The sequence below is a fragment of the Gorilla gorilla genome, chromosome 6, assembly GCF_029281585.2.
Source record: "Gorilla gorilla gorilla isolate KB3781 chromosome 6, NHGRI_mGorGor1-v2.1_pri, whole genome shotgun sequence".
NCBI lineage: Eukaryota > Metazoa > Chordata > Mammalia > Primates > Hominidae > Gorilla > Gorilla gorilla.
The window spans coordinates 83,393,182-83,412,768 of record NC_073230.2 but is presented as its reverse complement, the minus strand read 5'-3'; the positions used below and the strand labels follow the sequence as shown (position 1 = coordinate 83,412,768).

General features: G+C 51.6%; 1 protein-coding gene across 3 annotated transcripts in view; it reads right to left on the bottom strand.

The window, feature by feature from the left end:
* The window catches only part of CLIP2 (CAP-Gly domain containing linker protein 2), a 119,619-nt gene that overhangs the window by 85,870 nt on the left and 14,162 nt on the right, over positions 1 to 19,587 (bottom strand). For 2 of the 3 annotated variants that reach the window (XM_055392760.1, XM_055392761.1), the window contains exon 2: positions 5,454 to 5,641. In XM_055392760.1, coding sequence (XP_055248735.1) covers positions 5,454 to 5,574 — 121 coding nt within the window. In that variant the 5' untranslated portion in view covers positions 5,575 to 5,641. Of the gene's footprint in view, positions 1 to 5,453; positions 5,642 to 14,453; positions 14,562 to 19,587 lie in introns of those variants that run through there. The other variant, XM_063708144.1, reaches the window with a different exon arrangement.

Here is a 19,587-nt window from a genome sequence, read left to right as displayed (position 1 = left end):
ATAAATAAATAAATAAATAAATAAATAAATAAAACATAGCTAAACATAGAAAAGGTACAGTAAAAATAAGGTTTAAAAGATAAACGGGCCAGGCGCGGTGGCTCATACCTGTAATCCCAGCACTTTGGAAGGCCGAAGCAGGTGGATCACAAGGTCAGAAGATCAAGACCAGCCTGGCCAACATGGTGAAACTCCATCTCTATTAAAAATACAAAAATCAGCTGGGCGTGGTGGCGTGTGCCTGTAATCCCAGCTACTTGGGAGGCTGAGGCAGGAGAATCGCCTGAACCAGGGAGTCGAAGGTTGCAGTGAGCCAAGATCGCGCCACTGCACTTGAGCCTGGTGACAGAGCGAGACTCCATCTCAAAAAAACAAACAACAACAGCAAAAAACAAAGATAAACAATGGGTCAGGTGTAGTGGCTCACGCCTGTAATTCCAGAATTTTGGGAGGTCAAGGTGCGAGGATGGATTGCTTGAGGCCAGGAGGTGCATCCTGGTCAATATAATGAGATCCTGTCTCCTGTCTGTTTGTTTTTTGAGACAGAGTCTCACTCTGTTGCCCAGGCTGGAGTGCAGTGGTGTGGTCTCGGCTCACTGAAACCTCTGCCTCTTGGGTAGCTGGGATTACAGGCATCCACCACCATGCCAGGCTAATTTTTTTGTATTTTTAGTAGAGATGGGGTTTCGCCATGTTGCCCAGGCTGGTCTCGAACTGCTGACCTCAGGTGATCTGCCTGCCTTGGCCTCCCAAAGGGCTGCGATTACAGGCATGAGCACCTGGCCAAGATCCTGTCTGTTAAAAAAAAAAAGAAGATTAAAAAATGGAGGCCGGTCACAGTGGCTCACGCCTGTAATCCCAGCACTTTAGCAGGCCAAGGCCAGTGGATCACTTGAGGTCAGGAGTTCGAGACCAGCCTGGCCAACATGGTGAAACGCCGTCTCTCCAAAAAATACAAAAATTGGCTGGCGTTGTTGCATACGCCTGTAGTCCCAGCTACTCAGGAGGCTGAGGCAGAAGAATCGCTTGAACCCAGGAGGCAGAGGTTGCAATGAGCTGAGATCGTGAGATCGTGCCACTACACTCCAGCCTGGTCGACAGAGCAAGACTCTGTCTCAAAAAAAAAAAAAAAAAAAGGAAAAATAAAATAAAATAATAAAAATAAAAAAGAAAAAAGGGTACACCTGTCTGGGGCACTTAACACGAATGGAGTTTGCACGTCTGGAAGCGGCTCTGGGTGAGTGAGTGAGTGAATGTGAAGGTCTAGGACATGACTGATGACTGTACACTACTGCAGACTTTATAAACACTGCATGCTTATTTTTTATTAAAAAATAAAAATAAAATAAAGGCCAGGCGCGGTGGCTCACACCTATAATCCCAGCACTTTGGGGGGCCAAGGCGGGGGGATCACAAGGTCAGGAGTTCAAGACCAGCCTGGCCAAGATGATGAAACCCTGTCTCTACTAAAAATACAAAAAATTAGCCTGGCGTGGTGGCGGGCGCCTGTAATCCCAGCTACTTGGGAGGCTGAGACAGAGAATCGCTTGAACCCGGGAGGTGGAGGTTGCAGTGAGCCGAGATCGCGCCACTGCACTCCAGCCTGGGTGACAGAGCGAGACTGTATCTCAAAAAAAAAATAATAATAATAAATAAAATAAAGTAATTGCGCTTCAACATGACAATGGCTAAAACTCAGGAACTGCCAATGTCGGCAATAGGAAATGCTCAGCTCTGTTAGAATCCTGTGGGACCACGATAAACATGGTCCATCCTTCACGGAATCCTGGTTAGGCTGTGCAGTGATGAGGTTAAGTGGTAAGGGGGAAGGGAGAAGGTTAAAGGATAATGGACGTTTTTTTCTTTTATCACTTTCAAATTTTCCTGTAATGAGATGATGGATGGGTGAAAGGAAAAGAAATTAATCTTTAATGAGTTTTCTACCTGCAGGCACTCCATGTTCATTAACTTGCTTGATCCCATTAGGGAGATGCTATTATCCCATTTGTGGCTCAGAGAGGTTAGGTCACTCTCCCAGGGTCACACAGCAGGAGCAGGGCTAGGAGGGGCATGAGAGCTGGATCACAGCCAGAATTTGGGCCTCTCTAGATCGGGGAGGAACAAAGGGGAAAGTACCCAGAAGGTTCAATAAGACTCTCTCGCTGCACACCATGCCCCAGCCCCAGGGTTGGGCTGGGCGGGTGCCCTTCTCTAGCCATTAGGTTACACAGCCTCACTCCTCACTGGACCAAGCTCAGCCCACTGGGGGCCTTCACTCACACCCTTCCCCCACTGTCTGCAGGTCCTTCCTCCTCCTCCTCTTCTCATTTTCAAACTCCACCCACTGCCCTGCCCCCATTATCAAGGCTGAGCTCATTCACGCTTCTTCCAGGAAGTCTTCCCTGATTGCCCACTCATGGTAATGAGCCCTTCCCTCCCCCGGATAACCACAGCCTCCTCACTGGTATCCCCACCTGGCTCTTAACCCTACAATCCGTTCTCTGCACAGTGGCCCAAGGGATGTGAACAAAGTCCCATCACTCTTCCATTGGTATCCTCCAGCCGCTCCCACCATCCTTTTTTTGTTTTGTTTTTGAGTCAGGGTCTCGCTGGGTCACCCAGGTTGGAGTGCAGTGGTGTGATCAAAACTCACCGCAGCCTCGACCTCCTGGGCTCAAGCGGATCTCCTACTTCAGGCTGCCAAGTAACTGGGACCACAGGTATACACCACCGTGCCTAATTTTTTTTTTTAGTAGAGACGAGAGGTCTTGCTGTGTTGCTCAGGCTGGACTCAAACTCTACTGCTCAAGCGATCCTCCTGCCTCAGCCTCCCAAAGTGCTGGGATTACAGGCTTGAGTCACTGTGCCCGGCCCTCACTGCTCTTTTTCCTTTTTCTTTCTTTCTTTTTTTTTTTTTTTTTTTTTGAGACGGAGTCTCACTCTATTGCCCAGGCTGGAGTGCAGTGGTGCAATCTCAGTTCACTGCAAATTCCGCCTCCCGGGTTCAAGCAATTCTCCTGCCTCAGCCTCTCGAGTAGCTGGGATTACAGCTAATTTTTGTATTTTTAGTAGAGACAGGGTTTCATCATGTTGGCCAGGCTGGTCTCCTAACCTCAAGTGATCCTCCCGCCTCAGCCTCCCAAAGAGCTGGGATTACAAACTTAAGTCACTGTGCCCAGCCCCCACCACTCTTAAAACAAACCCAAACCCTGTGTCCTTCAGATCTGTCCTGGCTGCCCTCCCTAACCTCTTTTCACACTCCTCTCCATCCAGACTTTTCTTCTTTCTCTCTCTCTTTTTTTTTTTAGGGTCTCACTCTGTCACTCAGGCTGGAGTGCAGTGGTGTGATCATGGCTCACTGCAGCCTCCAACCCCTGGGCTCAAGCGATCCTCCCGCCTCAGCCTCCTGAGTACTTGGGACTACAGGTCACACACTACCATGCCTGGCTAATTAAAAAAATTTTTTTTGTAGAGCTGGGGTCTCACTATGTTCCCCAGGCTGGTCTGGAACTCCTAGGCTCAAGTGATCCTCTGGCCTCAGCCTCCCAAAGTGCTGGATTACAGGCGTGAGCCACCATGCTGGCTTCTCTTTCTTTCTTTATTTTATTTTATTTTTTGACAGAGTCTTGTTCTGTTGCCCAGGCTGGAGTACAGTGGCATGATCTCGGCTCACTGTAGCCTCCGCCTCCTAAGTCCAACCGATTCTCATGCCTCGGCCTCCCATGTAGCTAGGATTACAGGTGCCACCACATCCAGCTAATTTTTGTATTTTTAGTAGAGACGGGGTTTCACCATGTTGGCCAGGCTGGTCTCGAACTCCTGACCTAGGTTATCCTCCAGCATTGGCCTCCCAAAGTGCTGGGATTACAGGCATGAGCCACCGTCCCCGGCCTTTTTCTTTCTTAACAAATCAAATTCATTCCAGCCTCAGGGCCTTTGCATCACCCATTCCCTCCACGTGGAACACCTCTTCCCCACCCCACCTCATCCCCCAATTTTCTCTTGTCTGGCTTCTCACTGCTGGAGAGGATTTGCCACCCTAGAGCAGAGCCTGGGCCTTCACAAGGCTGCACTGGGCAGGCCTTTCCCATGGGCTTCTGCCGACGGGCCTCACCCTGCAGCTTCCTCGCCCTTTCACGCTGCCCATTTGGCTCTGCCAGGGACCCTGTCCTGCCAACTGCCCATGATTTTGGCTCAAATTTTCCTTGACCCCCTTCCCCAGGACCCAGGTTGTCCAGTCTGGCCCCAGCTGTGTTTGTCTCTCCAAACTTTGTACCAATCAGATAAGATGGGCAGTGACCTATCCTGCTGGCTGCAGTATCATCAAAGCCAGGCTTTGTGCACAAAGATGTTCATCACAGCATCATTTATCAAAGTGATAAGTAACAAACGATCGTCATTTTTTTTTTTTAATGGAGTTTCACTCTTGTAGCCCAGGCTGGAGTGCAGTGGTGTGATCTCGGCTCACTGCAACCTCCTCCTCTTGAGTTCAAACGATTTTCCTACCTTAGCCTCCCAAGTAGCTGGGACTATAGGCGCCCGCCACCACGCCCGACTAATTTTTGTATTTTTAGTAGAGACAGGGTTTTACCATGTTGCCCAGGCTGGTCTTGAACTCCTGACCTCAAGTGATCCTTCCACCTCGGCCTCCCAAAGTGCTGAGATTACAGGCATGAGCCTCCATGCCCAGCTCAATTACAGTTTTTTAAACTGCAGAGAATAGGTAAGAAATTGCTGCTAGTTCCTTCCATCATACTCATCTTGGTTTAAACCCTCCCGTAGCTCTCATTATTAGGATGAAAATGAAACTCCCCGCACACCTCCAAGTCACCCAGGTCCACCTGCATTGCAGCAGACTGCCCCAGCCGCACCCATGCTCTCTCCCTCTTCTGTATGCATGACGCTCCTTTCTGCCTCTGAGCATTTGCATGTGCTGTTCCCTCTACTTGGAATACTCTTCCATCTTTTTTTTTTTATTTTTGAGACAGAGTCTCACTCTTGCCCAGGCGATTCTCCTCTCTCAGCCTCTCGAGTAGCTGGGATTACAGGCACCTGCCACCACGCCTGGCTAATTTTTGTATTTTTAGTAGAGATGGGGTTTCACCAAGTTGGCCAGGCTGGTTTCGGTCTCGAACTCTTGACCTCCAGTGATCCAGCTGCCTCAGCCTCCCAAAGTGCTGGGATTACAGGCGTGAGCCACCGGACCCAGCCCTTTTCCTCTTCAGCTAGTGAATCACCTATTCACCCTCCAGACCTCAGCGCCCATGTCCCCTCCCTGGGGAAACCTCTGCCAACCTCCCAGTGTTGATCAGGCCCCATTACAGGAGCTCATGACACTCAGCGTCCCCCATCAGATTGGTCACAGAGTGGCCTGTGCTCCTGGGGCTCTTCCAGAAGAACACTCGTCCCATGTAGCCAGTCCCCTCATCCCCCATCCTTGGTGTGCCACGTACCTTCCTTGGAGCTAGTGGCCACTGCCGCCGAGGATGAAGCTGACCCAGTAGATGTCCGGCCCATGGGGCTGGAGTGCTTCCCCCCACGGCCGGGGGGCTTCAGGCCGCTGGGCTTCTGCATGGCGGTGCCACTGGGCAGGTGGACAAGGGTGAGTGCTGGTCACGTCCTCTCTGCCATCTTCACTCACCTGCGGGCAGAGACAGGAGAGATCACATCATCACTTCCCAATGGCCCCCAGACCCTCAAGGGCCATCAAGCAACACACATCCCTCCTGAGGTGGGCCGGACGAGGCAACACCCGATTTAACCTATCAGCTCACTGCTCCTGTTGCCGCACAGGCCAGATTCCCGCTCTCAGACTCACCATCCCAGCACGCACCCCCTCTACTGCATGGGCAGGACAAACACACAGAGAGGTTATTGCCTTACCCTCTTACGTCCTGGTGTGCAGTTACCTGCCTCAACTCCACACCAGGCCGTCATCTAGCCATGACCTCTGCCTGCCTTCCCACCATTAAAGCTTTGTGTCTTTATTTATTTGGTTGCAGAAATTTATTACAGTTGAAAGATGTTTCATCTTCTATCCCAAGAGCATCCATCAAACTGTTTGCAACAAAGACCACTTTTAGACTGGGTACAGTGGCCTGTCATCCCAGCACTCTGGGAGGCTGAGGCTGGTGGATCGCTTGAGCCCAGGAGTTTGAGGCTGCAGTGAGCTCCAGGGCACTCCAGCCTGGGTGACAGAGTAAAACCTTTTCAAAGCATGAGCTGCATGCTGACTATGGTCATTAAAAGCCCTAAAAGGGGCCAGGTGCAGTGGCTCATGCCTGTAATCCCAGCACTTTGGGAGGCTGAGGTGAGTGGATCACTTGAGGTCAGGAGTTCAAGACCAGGCTGGCCAACATGGTGAAACCCTGTGTCTACTAAAAATACAAAAATTAGCCAGGCTTAGTAGCACATGCCTGTAGTCCCAGCTACTCGGGAGGTTGAAGCACAAGAATCACTTGAACCCAGGAGGCGGTGGTTGCGGTAAGCCGAGGTCACGCTGCTGCACTCCAGCCTGGACAACAGAGTGAGACTCCTGTCTCAAAAGAAAAAAAAAAAAAGCCCTAAAAGGGCTGGGGGCAGTGGCTCACACCTGTAATCCTAACACTTTGGGAGGCCAAGGTGGGAGGATTGCTTGAGGCCAGGAGTTCAAAACCAGCCTTGGTAGCGTAGCAAGACTTTGTCACTACAGAAAATAAAAAATAAAAAATTAGCCAGGCGTGGTGGCGCATGCCTGTAGTCCCAGCTACTTGTGGGGCAAAGGTGGGAGGATTTTTTGAGCCTGAGAGGCCGAGGCTGCAGTGAGCTATGACGGCACCACTGCACTCCAGCCTGGGTGACAGAGCAAGACTCTGTCTCAAAACAAAAACAAAAACAAAAACAAAAACAAAAAAATGCAGTCATAAAATAGAACAAGATGATGTCCTTTGCAGGGACATGGATGGAGTTGGAAGCCATTATCCTCAGCAAACTAACACAGGAAAAGAAAACCAAACACCACATGTTCTCACTTGTAAGTCGGAGCTGGACAATGAGAACACATGGACACACGGAGGGGAACAACACAATGGGGCCTGTTGTGGGGGCGGGGGGAGGGAGAGCATCAGGAAAAATAGCTAATGCATGCTGGGCTTAATACCTAGGTGATGGGTTGATAGGTGCAGCAAACCACCATGGCACACGTTTACCTATGTAACAAACCTGCACATCCTGCACATGTATCTCAGAATTTAAAATTAAAAAAAAAAAAAAAAAAAAGGGCTGGGAGAGGTGGCTCACGCCCGTAATCCCAACACCTTGAGAGGCTGAGGTGGGTGGATCACCTGAGGTCAGGAGTTTGAGACCAGCCTGGCCAACGTGGCGGAAACCCTAACTCTGCTAAAAATACAAAAATTAGCTGGGCATGTTGGTGGGCACCTGTAATCCCAGCTACTCAGGAGGCTGAGGCAGGAGAATCACTTGAACCCAGGAGGAGGAGGCTGCAGTGAGCCGAGATCGCACCACTGCACTCCAGCCTGGGCAACAGAGTGAGGCTCCATCTCAAAAAAAAAGAAAAAAGAAAGAAAAGAAAAAAAGAAAAAACAAGGGCCAGGTGTGGTAGCTCATGTCTGTAATCCCAGCACTTTGGGGGGCCAAGGCAGGAGGATCACTTGAGCCCAGGAACTCAAGACCCACCTGGGCAACATAGTGAGACCCTGTTCTCTACAAATAATAAAAACAAAATATTTTTAAAAGGGCTAAAAGCAAAGATTACATATTAATCATGGCAAAAAAAAAAAGTGTGTGATGCTTGCTAGTACAGTAACCTCAGAATCAAAAGCTTTGTGTCTTTATTATTTTTTTAAATGTATTTTTGTGACGGACTCTCGCTCTCTCGCCCAGGCTAGAGTGCAGTGACAGCATCTCGGCTCACTGCAACCTCCACCTCCCAGGTTCAAGCCATTCTCCTGCCTCAGCCTCCCAAGTAGCTGGGATTACAGGCACCCGTCACCACGCCCGGCTAATTTTTGTATTTTTAGTAGAGACAGGGTTTTGCCATGTTGGCCAGGCTGCTCTCAAACTCCTGACCTCAAGTGATCCTCCCGCCTCGCCTCCCAAAATGCTGGGATTACAGGCGTGAGCCACCACGCCCGGCCAGCTTTGTGTCCTTATGATGAAGCACAGAAGAGCTTATAGGAGCACCAGCGCTTTACAAAAGGGACTCTGGAGAGGAGCAAAGCCTTCAGGCATGATGCTATCTGTTTAGGGGGTCAGGGGGCAGCAAGATGGGACTGGCTGCAGGGGGCCGGAGGGGTGGACAAGCCCCCCACCCCCAGGCCTCTTCCCCACTATCCTATACTCACAAACTTTCCTGCACCCAATGTTTCCAGAAGGCTCACCATGAGCCAGGCCCCATCCCTGCCCCAGAGCTGCAGGCAGGACTCGGCCTCTGCCCTGGGGAGCACCGTCCAATGGGGAGAGAAAATTCAGAGCACCATAGTCGGATGGAGGATTCCAGGCAAAAGCATCCTCATGTCTGGACCTCGGAAACACAGGAAATCTCTGATACAGGAGATGCCCTTGTCTGTCCAGCCATATCTGTGGTCACAGATTTTGAAGAAACCTTTTCTTCACTCATTTTGTTATTATTATTATTTTTAGAGACAGGGTTTTACTCTGTTGCCCAGGCTGCAGTGCAGTGTCATGATCTCAGCTCACTGCAACCTCTGCCTCCTGGGTTCAAGTGATTCTCTTGCCTCAGTCCCCTGAGTAGCTGGGACTACAGATATCTGCCACCATGCCTGGCTAATTTTTGTATTTTTTGTAGACGTGGGGTTTCACTATGTTGGCCAGGCTGGTCTTGAACGCCTGACCTTAAGTGATCCTCCCACCTCTGCCTCCCACAATGCAGGGATTACAGGCATGAGCCACCGCACCCGGTCCCTTTTCCCCAATTTTTTTTTTTTTTTTTTGAGACAGAGTCACTTTGACACCCAGGCTGGAGTGCAGTGGCACGATGTTGGCTCACTGCAACCTCCATCTCCTGGTTTCAAGCAATTCTTCTGCCTCAGCCTCTGAGTAAGTCAGACTACAGGCGCCCGCCACCAGGCCCGGCTAATTTTTGTATTTTAGTAGAGAGGGGGTTTCTGCCGTCTTGGCCAGCCTGGTCTCAAACTGCTGACCTCAGGCAATTCTCCCACCTCGGCTTCCCAAAGTGCTGGGATTACAGGCATGAGCCACTGCTCCCAGCCTACATTTTCCCCATCCTTGGTTCATATGACTTATGTGGGTTGACCCGATTCCCACTCCTAGAGGGGATGCATAATGCAGGCCTGGCCATCAGAGAAGATCAGGTGAGGCATCTCAGGGCCTGGGCTGTGGCTGAAACCTTTAGGAAGAATTCTCCCTGCTCTGGGGCTGCCTGGGTGTAGAATGGAAGCCAGAAGCTGCAGGGGCCATCCTGGTTACCGCATGGGAGAGCCTGCCAGGGAACGGTGCCAACACAGAGACAGCACAGCTGAGTCCCCAGGAGGGCCTAGATCCAGCTGAGCCTGAAGCTGGCCACTTTGGCTCTTCTTTTCTTTTTTTTTTTTTTTTTTTTTTTTGAGACGGAGTCTCACTCTGTCGCCCAGGCTGGAGTGCAGTGGCGCAATCTCAGCTCACTGCAAGCTCTGCCTTCCGGGTTCATGCCATTCTCCTGCCTCAGCCTCCCAAGTAGCTGGGATTACAGGCACCTGCCACCACACCTGGCTAATTTTTTATATTTTTTAGTAGAGACGGGATTTCACCATGTTAGCCAGGATGGTTTCGATCTCCTGACCTCATGATCTGCCCCCTTCGGCCTCCCAAAGTGCTGGAATTACAGGCGTGAGCCACTCCAGCTGGAGGCTGGAGTGCAGTGGTACAATTTCAGCTCACTGCAGCCTCAACCTCCCAGGCTCCCGAGTAGCTGGGACCACAGGTGCATGCCACCACCACCACCCCCTGCCCCGGCTTAAGTTTACAAGTTTTTTGTAGAGACAGGGTCTCACTATGTTGCCTAGGCTGGTCCCAAACTCCTGGGGTAAAGCAATCCTCCCACCTCAGCCTCCCAAAGTGCTGGGATTACAGGCGTGTGCCACTGTACCTGGCCTTTTTTTTTTCCTAAACCTATCTGAGGGACAATGTCATTTGCATTTCCAAAAAAGTTCTGATGAATACAGATGCCAACCCACAATGCTCGCGTCAGGAATGTGCGTGAGGACATCCGATGAGTCAGCAATGCTACTACCTGTCCTGGCACATCTGAGTGAAGGATCACTTCCTCCCTCAGACTGGCAGCTTTAAGAGCAGAGGAAAACAAGCTGCCCCCAGGCACATAGTAGTGGAGCCGACATGCCGGGGTGCGCCCACGAGAGCATTGGGCATGCCTGCCAGCCCTGGCCCTCAGGGCCTGCTAAATCCAACATTCCAATGCCCCTGGTGCCCCGGGAATTCTGGGGGCCGGGAGTCAATCATGCTGGGGTGCAAGGCTGCTCCCTTCGTCCTCAGAACCTGGCCCTCCTGGTGGCTTGTTCAATGAGGGAGCCGGACTGTGCGCTTTGGGCACAGCTCTCTGAGAGCTTGGTTAGGCTGGGTCAGCATTTCCAATGCCAGCAAAGGTGAGTGGGGATGGTCTCTGGTGACAGTAAATATCCCACCTTGTGGGTGACCAAATGAGCCTCCTGCTCCCGTGGCTCAGCTGGGGGAACCTCTCACCTAGGAATTCCAGATGCAGAGAAGAGACAGCATTGCTGAGACTCAAGTGAGGTGCAAGGAACTCCCTCCGCCTCCTGACCCCCGCCCCCCAGCCAGGGCCTCTTCTCTGCCCAAAATCTCTCCCACAGAGAAAACAGCTATAAATCGTATCTAATAACAAACTTTCATTCTTTTATTTATTTATTTATTTGGAGATGGAGTCTTGCTCTGTCACCCAGGTGGTGCAATCTCAGCTCACTGCAACCTCCGCCTCCCAGGTTCAAGTGATTCTCCTGTTTCAGCCTCCCAAGTAGCTGGGACTACAGGCGTCCCATTGCCACCACATTGGCTAATTTTTGTATTTTTAGTAGAGATGGAGTTTCACCATGTTGGCCAGGCTGGTCTTGAACTCTTGACCTCAAATGATCCACCTGCCTCGGCCTCCCAAAGTGCTGAGATTACAGGTGTAAGCCATCATGCCTGGCCCGACTTGCATTATTTTCTTTTTCTTTTTTTTTTCTTTTTTTTTTATTCTTGAGATGTGGTCTTACTCTATCGCCCAGGCTGGAGTGCAGTGACACGATCATAGCTCACTGCAGCCTCCAACTTCTGGGCTCAAGCAATCCTCCCGTCTCAGCCTCCTGGATAGCTAGGACTACAGGTGCACCCTACCATGCCTGGCTAATTGTTTTTTATTTTTTGTAGAGACTGGGTCTAGCTACGTTGCCCAGGCTGGTCTCAAACTCCTGGGCTCAAGCAATCCTCCTGCCTCTGCCTCTGGAAGTGCTGGGGTTACAGGTGTGAGCCACCACGCCCAGCCAGGGCTGGTATTCAGGAAACATAATGAACTCTGCAACTTACTAAGAAGACAACAACCCAATTAAAAATGGGTGAAAGGTTTGAATACACATTTCACCGAAGAAGATATACAAACAGCCCATAAGCACATGAAAAGATGACTAACATCATTACTTATCCAGGCAATACAGATCAAAACAAGAGATACCACTTCCCATCAAGGGGAATGGCTAAAAATTTGAAAAGCTGACAATACCAAGTGCTACTGAGGATGCAGAACAACTGAAATGCTCGTAGTGTTGGTGGAAATAAAAAATGGTACAATCACTTCGGAAAACAGTTGGGCAGTTTCTTAAAAAGTTAAAAATAGTGGCCGAGTGCAGTGGCTCACGCCTGTAATCCCAGCACTTTGGGAGGCCGATGCGGGCAGATCACGAGTTCAGGAAATCGAGACCATTCTGGCTAACACGGTGAAACCCCATCTCTACTAAAAATACAAAAAATGAGCCGAGCGTGGTGGCAGACACCTGTAGTCCCAGCTACTCGGGAGGCTGAGGCAGGAGAATGGCGTGAACCCAGGAGGCGGAGCTTGCAGTGAGCTGAGATCACACCACTGCACTCCAGCCTGGGCAACAGAGCAAGACTCTGTCTCAAAAAAAAAAAAAAGTTAAAAACAGGAGCTCGAGGCAGGCAGATAGCTTGAGCCCAGGAGTTGGAGACCAGCCTGGGCAACATGGCGAAACCCCATCTCTACCAAAAATCCAAAAACAATTAGCAGGGCATGGTGGCGTGTGCCTGTGGTCCCAACTACTTGGGAGGCTGAGGCACAAGAATCGCTTGAACCCAGGAGGCAGAGGTTGCAGTGAGCCAAGATTGTGCCACTGCACTCTAGCCTGGATGACAAAGTGAGACCTTGTCTCAAAAAAAAAAAAGAAAGTTAAAAATACACCTCCCATATAACCCAACCACCCAAGAGAAGAAAAAACATGTGTCCATAGAAAGTTTTATAAACAAGTGTTCATACCAGCTTTAATCATAACAGCCCAAAAGTAAAATCTCCATCAACCAGTGCATGTACAAACAAAAGTAGGGCAGCTGTTTTTCATTTTAATTTAATTTTTATTTTTGAGACAGGGTCTCACTCTGTCACCCAGGCTGAGTGTAGTGGTGCAATCATGGTTCACTGCAGCCTGGAAGTTCCTGGGCTCAAGTGATCCTCCCACCTCAGCTTCCTGGGTAGCTGGGACCAAAGGCGAGTGCTACCATGCCCAGCTAACTTTTTATTTTTTGCAGCTGGAGTCTCACTATGTTGCCAAAGCTAGTCTCGAACTCCTGGACTCAAAGGATCCTCCTGCCTCAGCCTACCAAAGTGCTGAGATTACAGGATTGAGCCGCCATGACCAGTCTTCATTTTTATTTTAGAACAGAGACAGGTCTCTGTCACCCAGGCTGGAGTGTGGTGGCATGATCATGGCTCACTGCAGCCTCGACCTCCTGGGCTCAAGGAATCCTCCCACCTCAGCCTCCCCAGTAGGGGACTACAGGCATGCGCCATCACGCCTGGCTGAATTTTTTTTTTTTTTTTTTTGTAGAGACAGGGTCTTGCCATATTGCCCAAGCTGGTCTTGAATTCCTGGACTCAAGCAATTCCCCCCACCTCAGCCTCCCAAAGTGCTGGGATTAAAGGTATGAGCCACCATGCCTGGCCCAAAATGGTGTATTTATATAATAGAATACTTCTTAGCAATAAAGAACTACTGATATGTGCAACATAGATGAATGCTTTTTTTTTTTTTTTTTGAGATGGAGTCTCGCTCTGTCACCCAGGTTCAAGCGATTCTCCTGCCTACACCTCCCAAGTAGCTGGAACTACAGGTGTGTGCCACCACGCCCGGCTAATTTTTGTATTTTTAGTAGATACAGGGTTTCACTATGTTGACCAGGCTGGTCTCGAACTCCTGACCTCAGGTGATCCACCCGCCTCAGCCTCCCAAAGTGCTGGGATTACAGGCATGAGCCACCACGCCCAGCCGGATGAATGTTTAAAACATTTTGCTAAGTAGAAGAAACTAGACACGAAGGACTCCATATTGTATGAATCCGTTCATATGAAATTTCAAAACCGTATACACAGAATGCAGATTAGTGGTTGCCTGGGCCTGGAAGCACAGATTGGCTGCAAATGGGCACAGAAAACTTTCTGGGTGGTAGAAATGTCCTAAAACTGGGGTGTGGTGATAGTTGCACAACTCTATGTTTATACTAGAAGTCATCAAACCACACAATTAATTTTTAGTAGAGATAGGGTTTCATCATGTTGGCTAGGTTGGTCTCAAACTCCTGACCTCAGGTGACCCACCTGCATTGGCCTCCCAAAGTGCTGGGATTACAGGTGTGAGCCACTATGCTGGGTGCAAACCATACACTTAAGATGGGAGAGGCCGGGCATAGTGGCTTATACCTGTAATCCCAGCACTTTGGGAGGCCGAGGTGGGTGAATTGCTGGAGCTCAGGAGTTTGAGACCAGCCTGGGCAACATGGCGAAAATCTATCTCTACAAAATAATACAAAATGTAGCCAGGTGTGGTGGTGCATGCCTGTAGTCCGAGCTACTGGGGGGGCTAAGGTGAGAGGATTGCTTCAGCCCGGGAGGTCGAGGCTGCAGTGAGCTGTGATCACACTACCACACTCCAGCCTGGGTGACAGAGTGAGACTCTGTCTCTAAAAAAGTTAAAAAATTTTTTTAAAAAGGGCCGGGCATGGTGGCTCACGCCTGTAATCTCAGCACTTTGAATACACATTTCACCAAAGAAGATATATGAACAGCCCATAAGCACATGAAAAGATGGCCGAGGCAGGCAGATCACTGAAGGTCAGGAGTTTGAGACCAGCCCGGCCAACGTGGTGAAACCCCGTCTCTACTAAAAATACAAAAATTAGCCGGGCGTGGTGGCACACACCTGTAGTTCCAGCTGCTTGGGAGGTGGAGGCAGGAGAATCGCTTGAATCCAGAAGGCGGAGGTTGCAGTGAGCCGAGATCGCACCACCGTGCTCCAGCCTGGGCAACAAAGCGAGACTCCATCTCAAAATAAATATAAATAAATAAATAAATAAATAAATAAATAAATAAATAAACAAACTAGATTATGAATGAATGAATGAATGATACTGATCCAAGAGGTGAGAAGTCCAGGACACCATTCTCACCTCCTTAGGACATAGCACTCAGGTCTGAGTGGCTCGTGGTGATCAGCCCAGCTGGTCAGACACCACAGGTCATCACACAGCCGGTCTGGCCTCCCAACCAGCCAGCATCCCCTCTGAGGCAGAGATCAGGCATGAGAACCCTGTCCCTGGCACTGGAGGCTCCTGCAGATGACCCTGCAGTCCTAACCACCCGCCTGACACTGTCCCACCTCCCAGAGGCCACCTGTGTCTTTTCTCCCACCTGCTTCACTTCTCCTATTTGCATTACCTACTGACACCTAGCCTGATGCCACCTCCTCCAGGAAGTCTCCCAGGACCTTCGGCCCACAGAGACCTCAGGATCACATGTGGAGCCAAGGAGGAGAGAGTATGCTGTTCTTGTCTGTCTTCGTCATGCCACCTGGGAGCTTATAGGCAACTTCAGGCGGGGCCATAGTCTCTCCTCTCTGGGAACCCAGCCTGAGCCATGGTGCCTGGCACAGAGCCATGATCTGGAATTCCTACGACAGCACACCTACAGCCGCCCAGAGGACACAAATCCCCAGAAACACTACTCCCAGGGAACGCTCCCAAAATTAACCTCCAGCCCTCCTGAACCCCCCAGCAGCCTCCAGTATGAAGAACCTACTGTTGCCGGGCACGGTGGCTCATGCCTGTAATCCTAGAACTTTGGGAGGCTGAGGCGCGCAGATCACAAGGTCAGGAGTTTGAGACCAGCCTGGCCAACAGAGTGAAACCCTGTCTCTACCAAAAATACAAAAAAAATTAGCCAGGCATGGTGGTGGGCACCTGTAGTCCCAGCTACTCGGGAGGCTGAGGCAGGAGAATCGCTTGAACCCAGGAGGCGGAGGTTGTGGTGAGCTGAGATGGTGCCATTGCACTCCAGCCTGGGTGACAGATCGAGACTCAAACAAAACAAAACAAAACCAAAAACAAAAAAACGAACCTACTGTCTATCAGGCATTGCACGAATGTGGCCTCATGTCCTCCCCAGCCCCTGCACAAGGCAGAGGTCCTCTGACAGGTGGAGCTTCCCAAGTGCAGAGAAGTTCGGGGACTCAAAGTCACACACTGCTAAGTGGCTGTCCTGGAATCAGACCCAGGTCTGGCCCTTCCCTACCTCCCATCCTGCCGAGCCCAGCCCTGGAATAACATTTGTGAGCCCCCTGGCCTCTGGGGACAGTGTCCGCCTGCCACGGTTCACAAAGGAAACCAAAGAGCTGGCAGGAGAGGAGAACCAAGGAGGCATTCAGTCAGGCCCGGCCACCCTTGCTGTGGGAGGGGGAGAAGGGTGCAGAGGGGGAGCAGCCCCCCTGTCCCCGAGGAGCACCCGGAAGGGGAGAGGGGAGAATAGTGAACAGGAAGAAGGGGGAGGCCACCTGCCCTCGTGTGACTCAGCTGCGCTGGTGGGACAGAGGAAAAGAGAGGGATTCTTGGAAAATGCTGGGACTTGATGATAAATTGGCCTCTGGCCACACTGTGGCCGACGTGGGAGGCGGGGAAGCCTGGCACAGTCCCAGCTCCAAACCCCAGACTTTCCCCGAGTGGCTGTGAGCCCTTGGCCCAGAGACAGCCTCAGTTTCATTACCTGTAAAATGGGGTACAAGTGTCACCACCTCCTGGGAGTGAGGCAGAGAAGACACCCCAGGAGTGTGCCTGGCTGCTCGGGAAGGGGACTGTCACTACTCTCTGGAGGCCCTGGTGCACAGGACGGACAGGCGAGGGCGGGGTGGCATTCAGACCAACAGGCCCCCTTTTGTGCCACCCTCCGCTGCCGTTTCCCGGAGACAAGCCCCGGCTGCATTTCACGGCTTCCATTTCAGCTGCCCGGGGGTGGCGGGCTGCAGCCTTGGAACTCTCTGCCAATCAGGGCCCCGGCGGAGGGGGACGGGTGCCAAATAGAGCAGTGGAAAGCCCATCTCGGTTTGGCGGGCCAGCCTCATCCTGGGGCGAGGGAGGCAGGAGCCAGGAAGTGGGCACGCCTGCAGAGACCCCGGACATGGCTCTCTCCCGGAGGGGCAGGTGCTTGGCAGGGACGCTGCTGCTGGCTGGGGTGGGTCACGTCTAGCCTTCACCAGAGCCCACTCTCTCCAGGGCCCTCGGGGGTCCCAGCAGCTGGGGTGCTCATGCCCACACTTCCTGAGGTGTAACCCGCAGTCCCCACAATCAGGCCCCAGAGGTAGGCTCAGCGCAGCCCCTGCCCGCATGCCACAAGCCCTAGGGCACCAGGCACAACAGCACCTCTCGGAGGAGCAAGGGACCTGTAACCAGGAGCCTGGGCAGGCAGCACCTGCGGGGCAGAGGGTCTGGGATCCGGCAAGGGAAACTGACCACACTCTGCCAGGTCCACCCAACACCCAAGGATCTGGTGGGGCTGGAAGGCAGCGGGGTATCTAGAGAGTATGAGAGACAGGCAGGGTCTCCTGGATGTGCCCCAGCAATCAGGCTGAGGGGATGAGGGGCCACAGAGAGACTCCAAGCCAGGGGTCCCCCACGATCAGACAAGCACACCAGCAAGACCGCTCTGGGAGCTGAGGATGATGGTGAACTGGCAGCAGGGGTGGGGGGGGGGGGGTTGGGGTGCAGAGAGAGAAGCCAGCTGGGGGCTGCTGAGATGGAAGCAGATCCCTAAAATGTGGCCGGGTGCAGTGGCTCATGTCTGTAATCCCAGCACTTTGGGAGGCCAAGACAGGAGGATCACCTGAGGTCAGGAGTTCAAGACCAGCCTGGGCAACATGGCGAAACCCCATCTCTACTAAAAATAGAAAAATTAGCTAGGCGTGGTGGCGCGTGCCTGTAATCCCAGCCACTTGGGAGACTGAGGCAGGAGAATCACTTGAACCCAGGAGGCAGAGGTTGCAGTGAGCTGAGATGGTGCCATTGCACTCCAGCCTGGGCAACAAAGTGAGACTCCGTCTCAAAAACAAACAAACAACAAACAAAATGAGGCCTGATCTGGGACAGAGAGGGGACACTGGGAGGGAAGTGGGGGGAGGTAGGGGCTGCAGCAGAGAACTCAAAGCAACCACAGGGCACAAACCTGAGGGCAACCCAACGACAGGTGGGCAGGAATGGGACCAGCCTTTGCGGGGGAGGCCAGGCTGCACAACCCACCAGCTGAGAGACAGAGAGCTGCTGGGCCTCCCCAGGAACAGGAAAACGCAAACCCAGGGTGCCCCATCCAATGGGCAAGTCAAAAGGCCTGGCAATGCCAAGTATTGGAGAGGGGGCAGAGCAGTGGGTGGGTGGCCACGGATGGCACAGCGCCTGGGCTGGACAGGGAACGTGAGTGTACAGTGGAGGGATGGATGGTCCCCTAGAGGGTCCTCCCTGACAATTGGCCTGCCTGCCCTGGAGGCACCCACAGGATGAACTCCATTGTAAGAGCAGGGAGGGGTGGTTTGGTGGTGGGACGGGACTGGGGTGGGGTAACTGGGGACTTTATTTATTTATTTATTCATTCATTCATTCATTCATTTATTTTTGGAGACAGGGTCTCCCTCTGTTGCCCAGGCAAGAGTGTAGTGATGCAATCATAGCTCACCGTAGCGTTGAACTCCTGGGCTCAAGTGATCCTCCCTCCTTAGCCTCCCGAGTAGTTGGGACCACAGGTGTATGCCACCATATCTGGCTAATTTATGTAAAGAGAGGATCTCACTATGTTGCCCAGGCTGGCCTTGAACTCCTGGCTTCAAGCGATTCTCTTGGCTCAGCCTCCCAGAGTGCTGGGATTACAGGCATCAGCCACCATGCCCAGCCTTTGTTATATTTCTAAGGTTTGTTTCCTAGCCCTATGGGGTGCACATGGGTGTTCAATGTATCCTGTCTACTCCTTTGAATATCTAACAGATTTCTTAAACTTTTTTTTTTTTTTGTCAGAGTCTCCCTCTGTCGCCCAGGTTTTTTTGTCAGAGTCTCCCTCTGTCACCCAGGTTGGAGTGCAATGGCGTGATCTCGGCTCACTGCAACCTCCACCTCCCGGGTTCAAACCATTCTCCGGCCTTAGCCTCCCGAGTAGCTGGGATTACAGGCACCTGCCATCATGCCCAGCTAATTTTTGTATTTTTGTAGAGATGAGGTTTCACTATGTTGGCCAGGCTGGTCTTGAACTCCTGACCTCAGGTGATCCACCTGCCTTGGCCTCCCAAAGTGCTGGGATTACAGGCGTGAGCCACCATGCCCGGCTTCTTAATCATTTTTTTAAATGAAAAATGAAGATAGGCTAGGTGCGGTAGCTCACGCCTGCAATCCTAGCACTCTGGGATGCCAAGGCTAAGAAGATCATTTGAGGCCAGGAGTTCGAGACCAGCCTGGAAAACACAGTGAGACCTCACCTCCTATTAAAAAAAAAAATTAGCCCGGCATGGTGACACACACCTGTAGTCCCAGCTACTTAGGAGGCTAAGGCGGGAGGATTGCTTGAGCCCAGAAATTTGAGGCTGCAGTGAGCTGTGATCTGTGATCGTGCCACTGAACCCCATCCTGGGCCACAGAGCAAGACTCTATTTTTTTTTTTTTTGAGACCGAGTCTCATTCTGTCACCCATTCTGGAGTGCAGTGGCACGATCTCAGCTCACTGCAACCTCCGCCTGCTGAGTTCAAGCGATTCTCGTGCCTCAGCTTCCCAAGTAGCTGAGCCCACAGGAGTGCACCACCACACCTGGCTAATTTTTGTATTTTTAGTAGAGACGGGGTTTCACCATGTTGGCCAGGCTGGTCTCGAACTCCTGACCTCAGGTGATCCACCCGCCTTCACCTCCCAAAGTGATGGAATTACAGGCGTGAGCCACCATGCCTGACCTAAGACCCTATTTCTAAAAAAAAAAAAATAATAAGAGACACAAGGGGAGGGAGAAGGAAACATTATCTCCACTGCACAGCCACCAA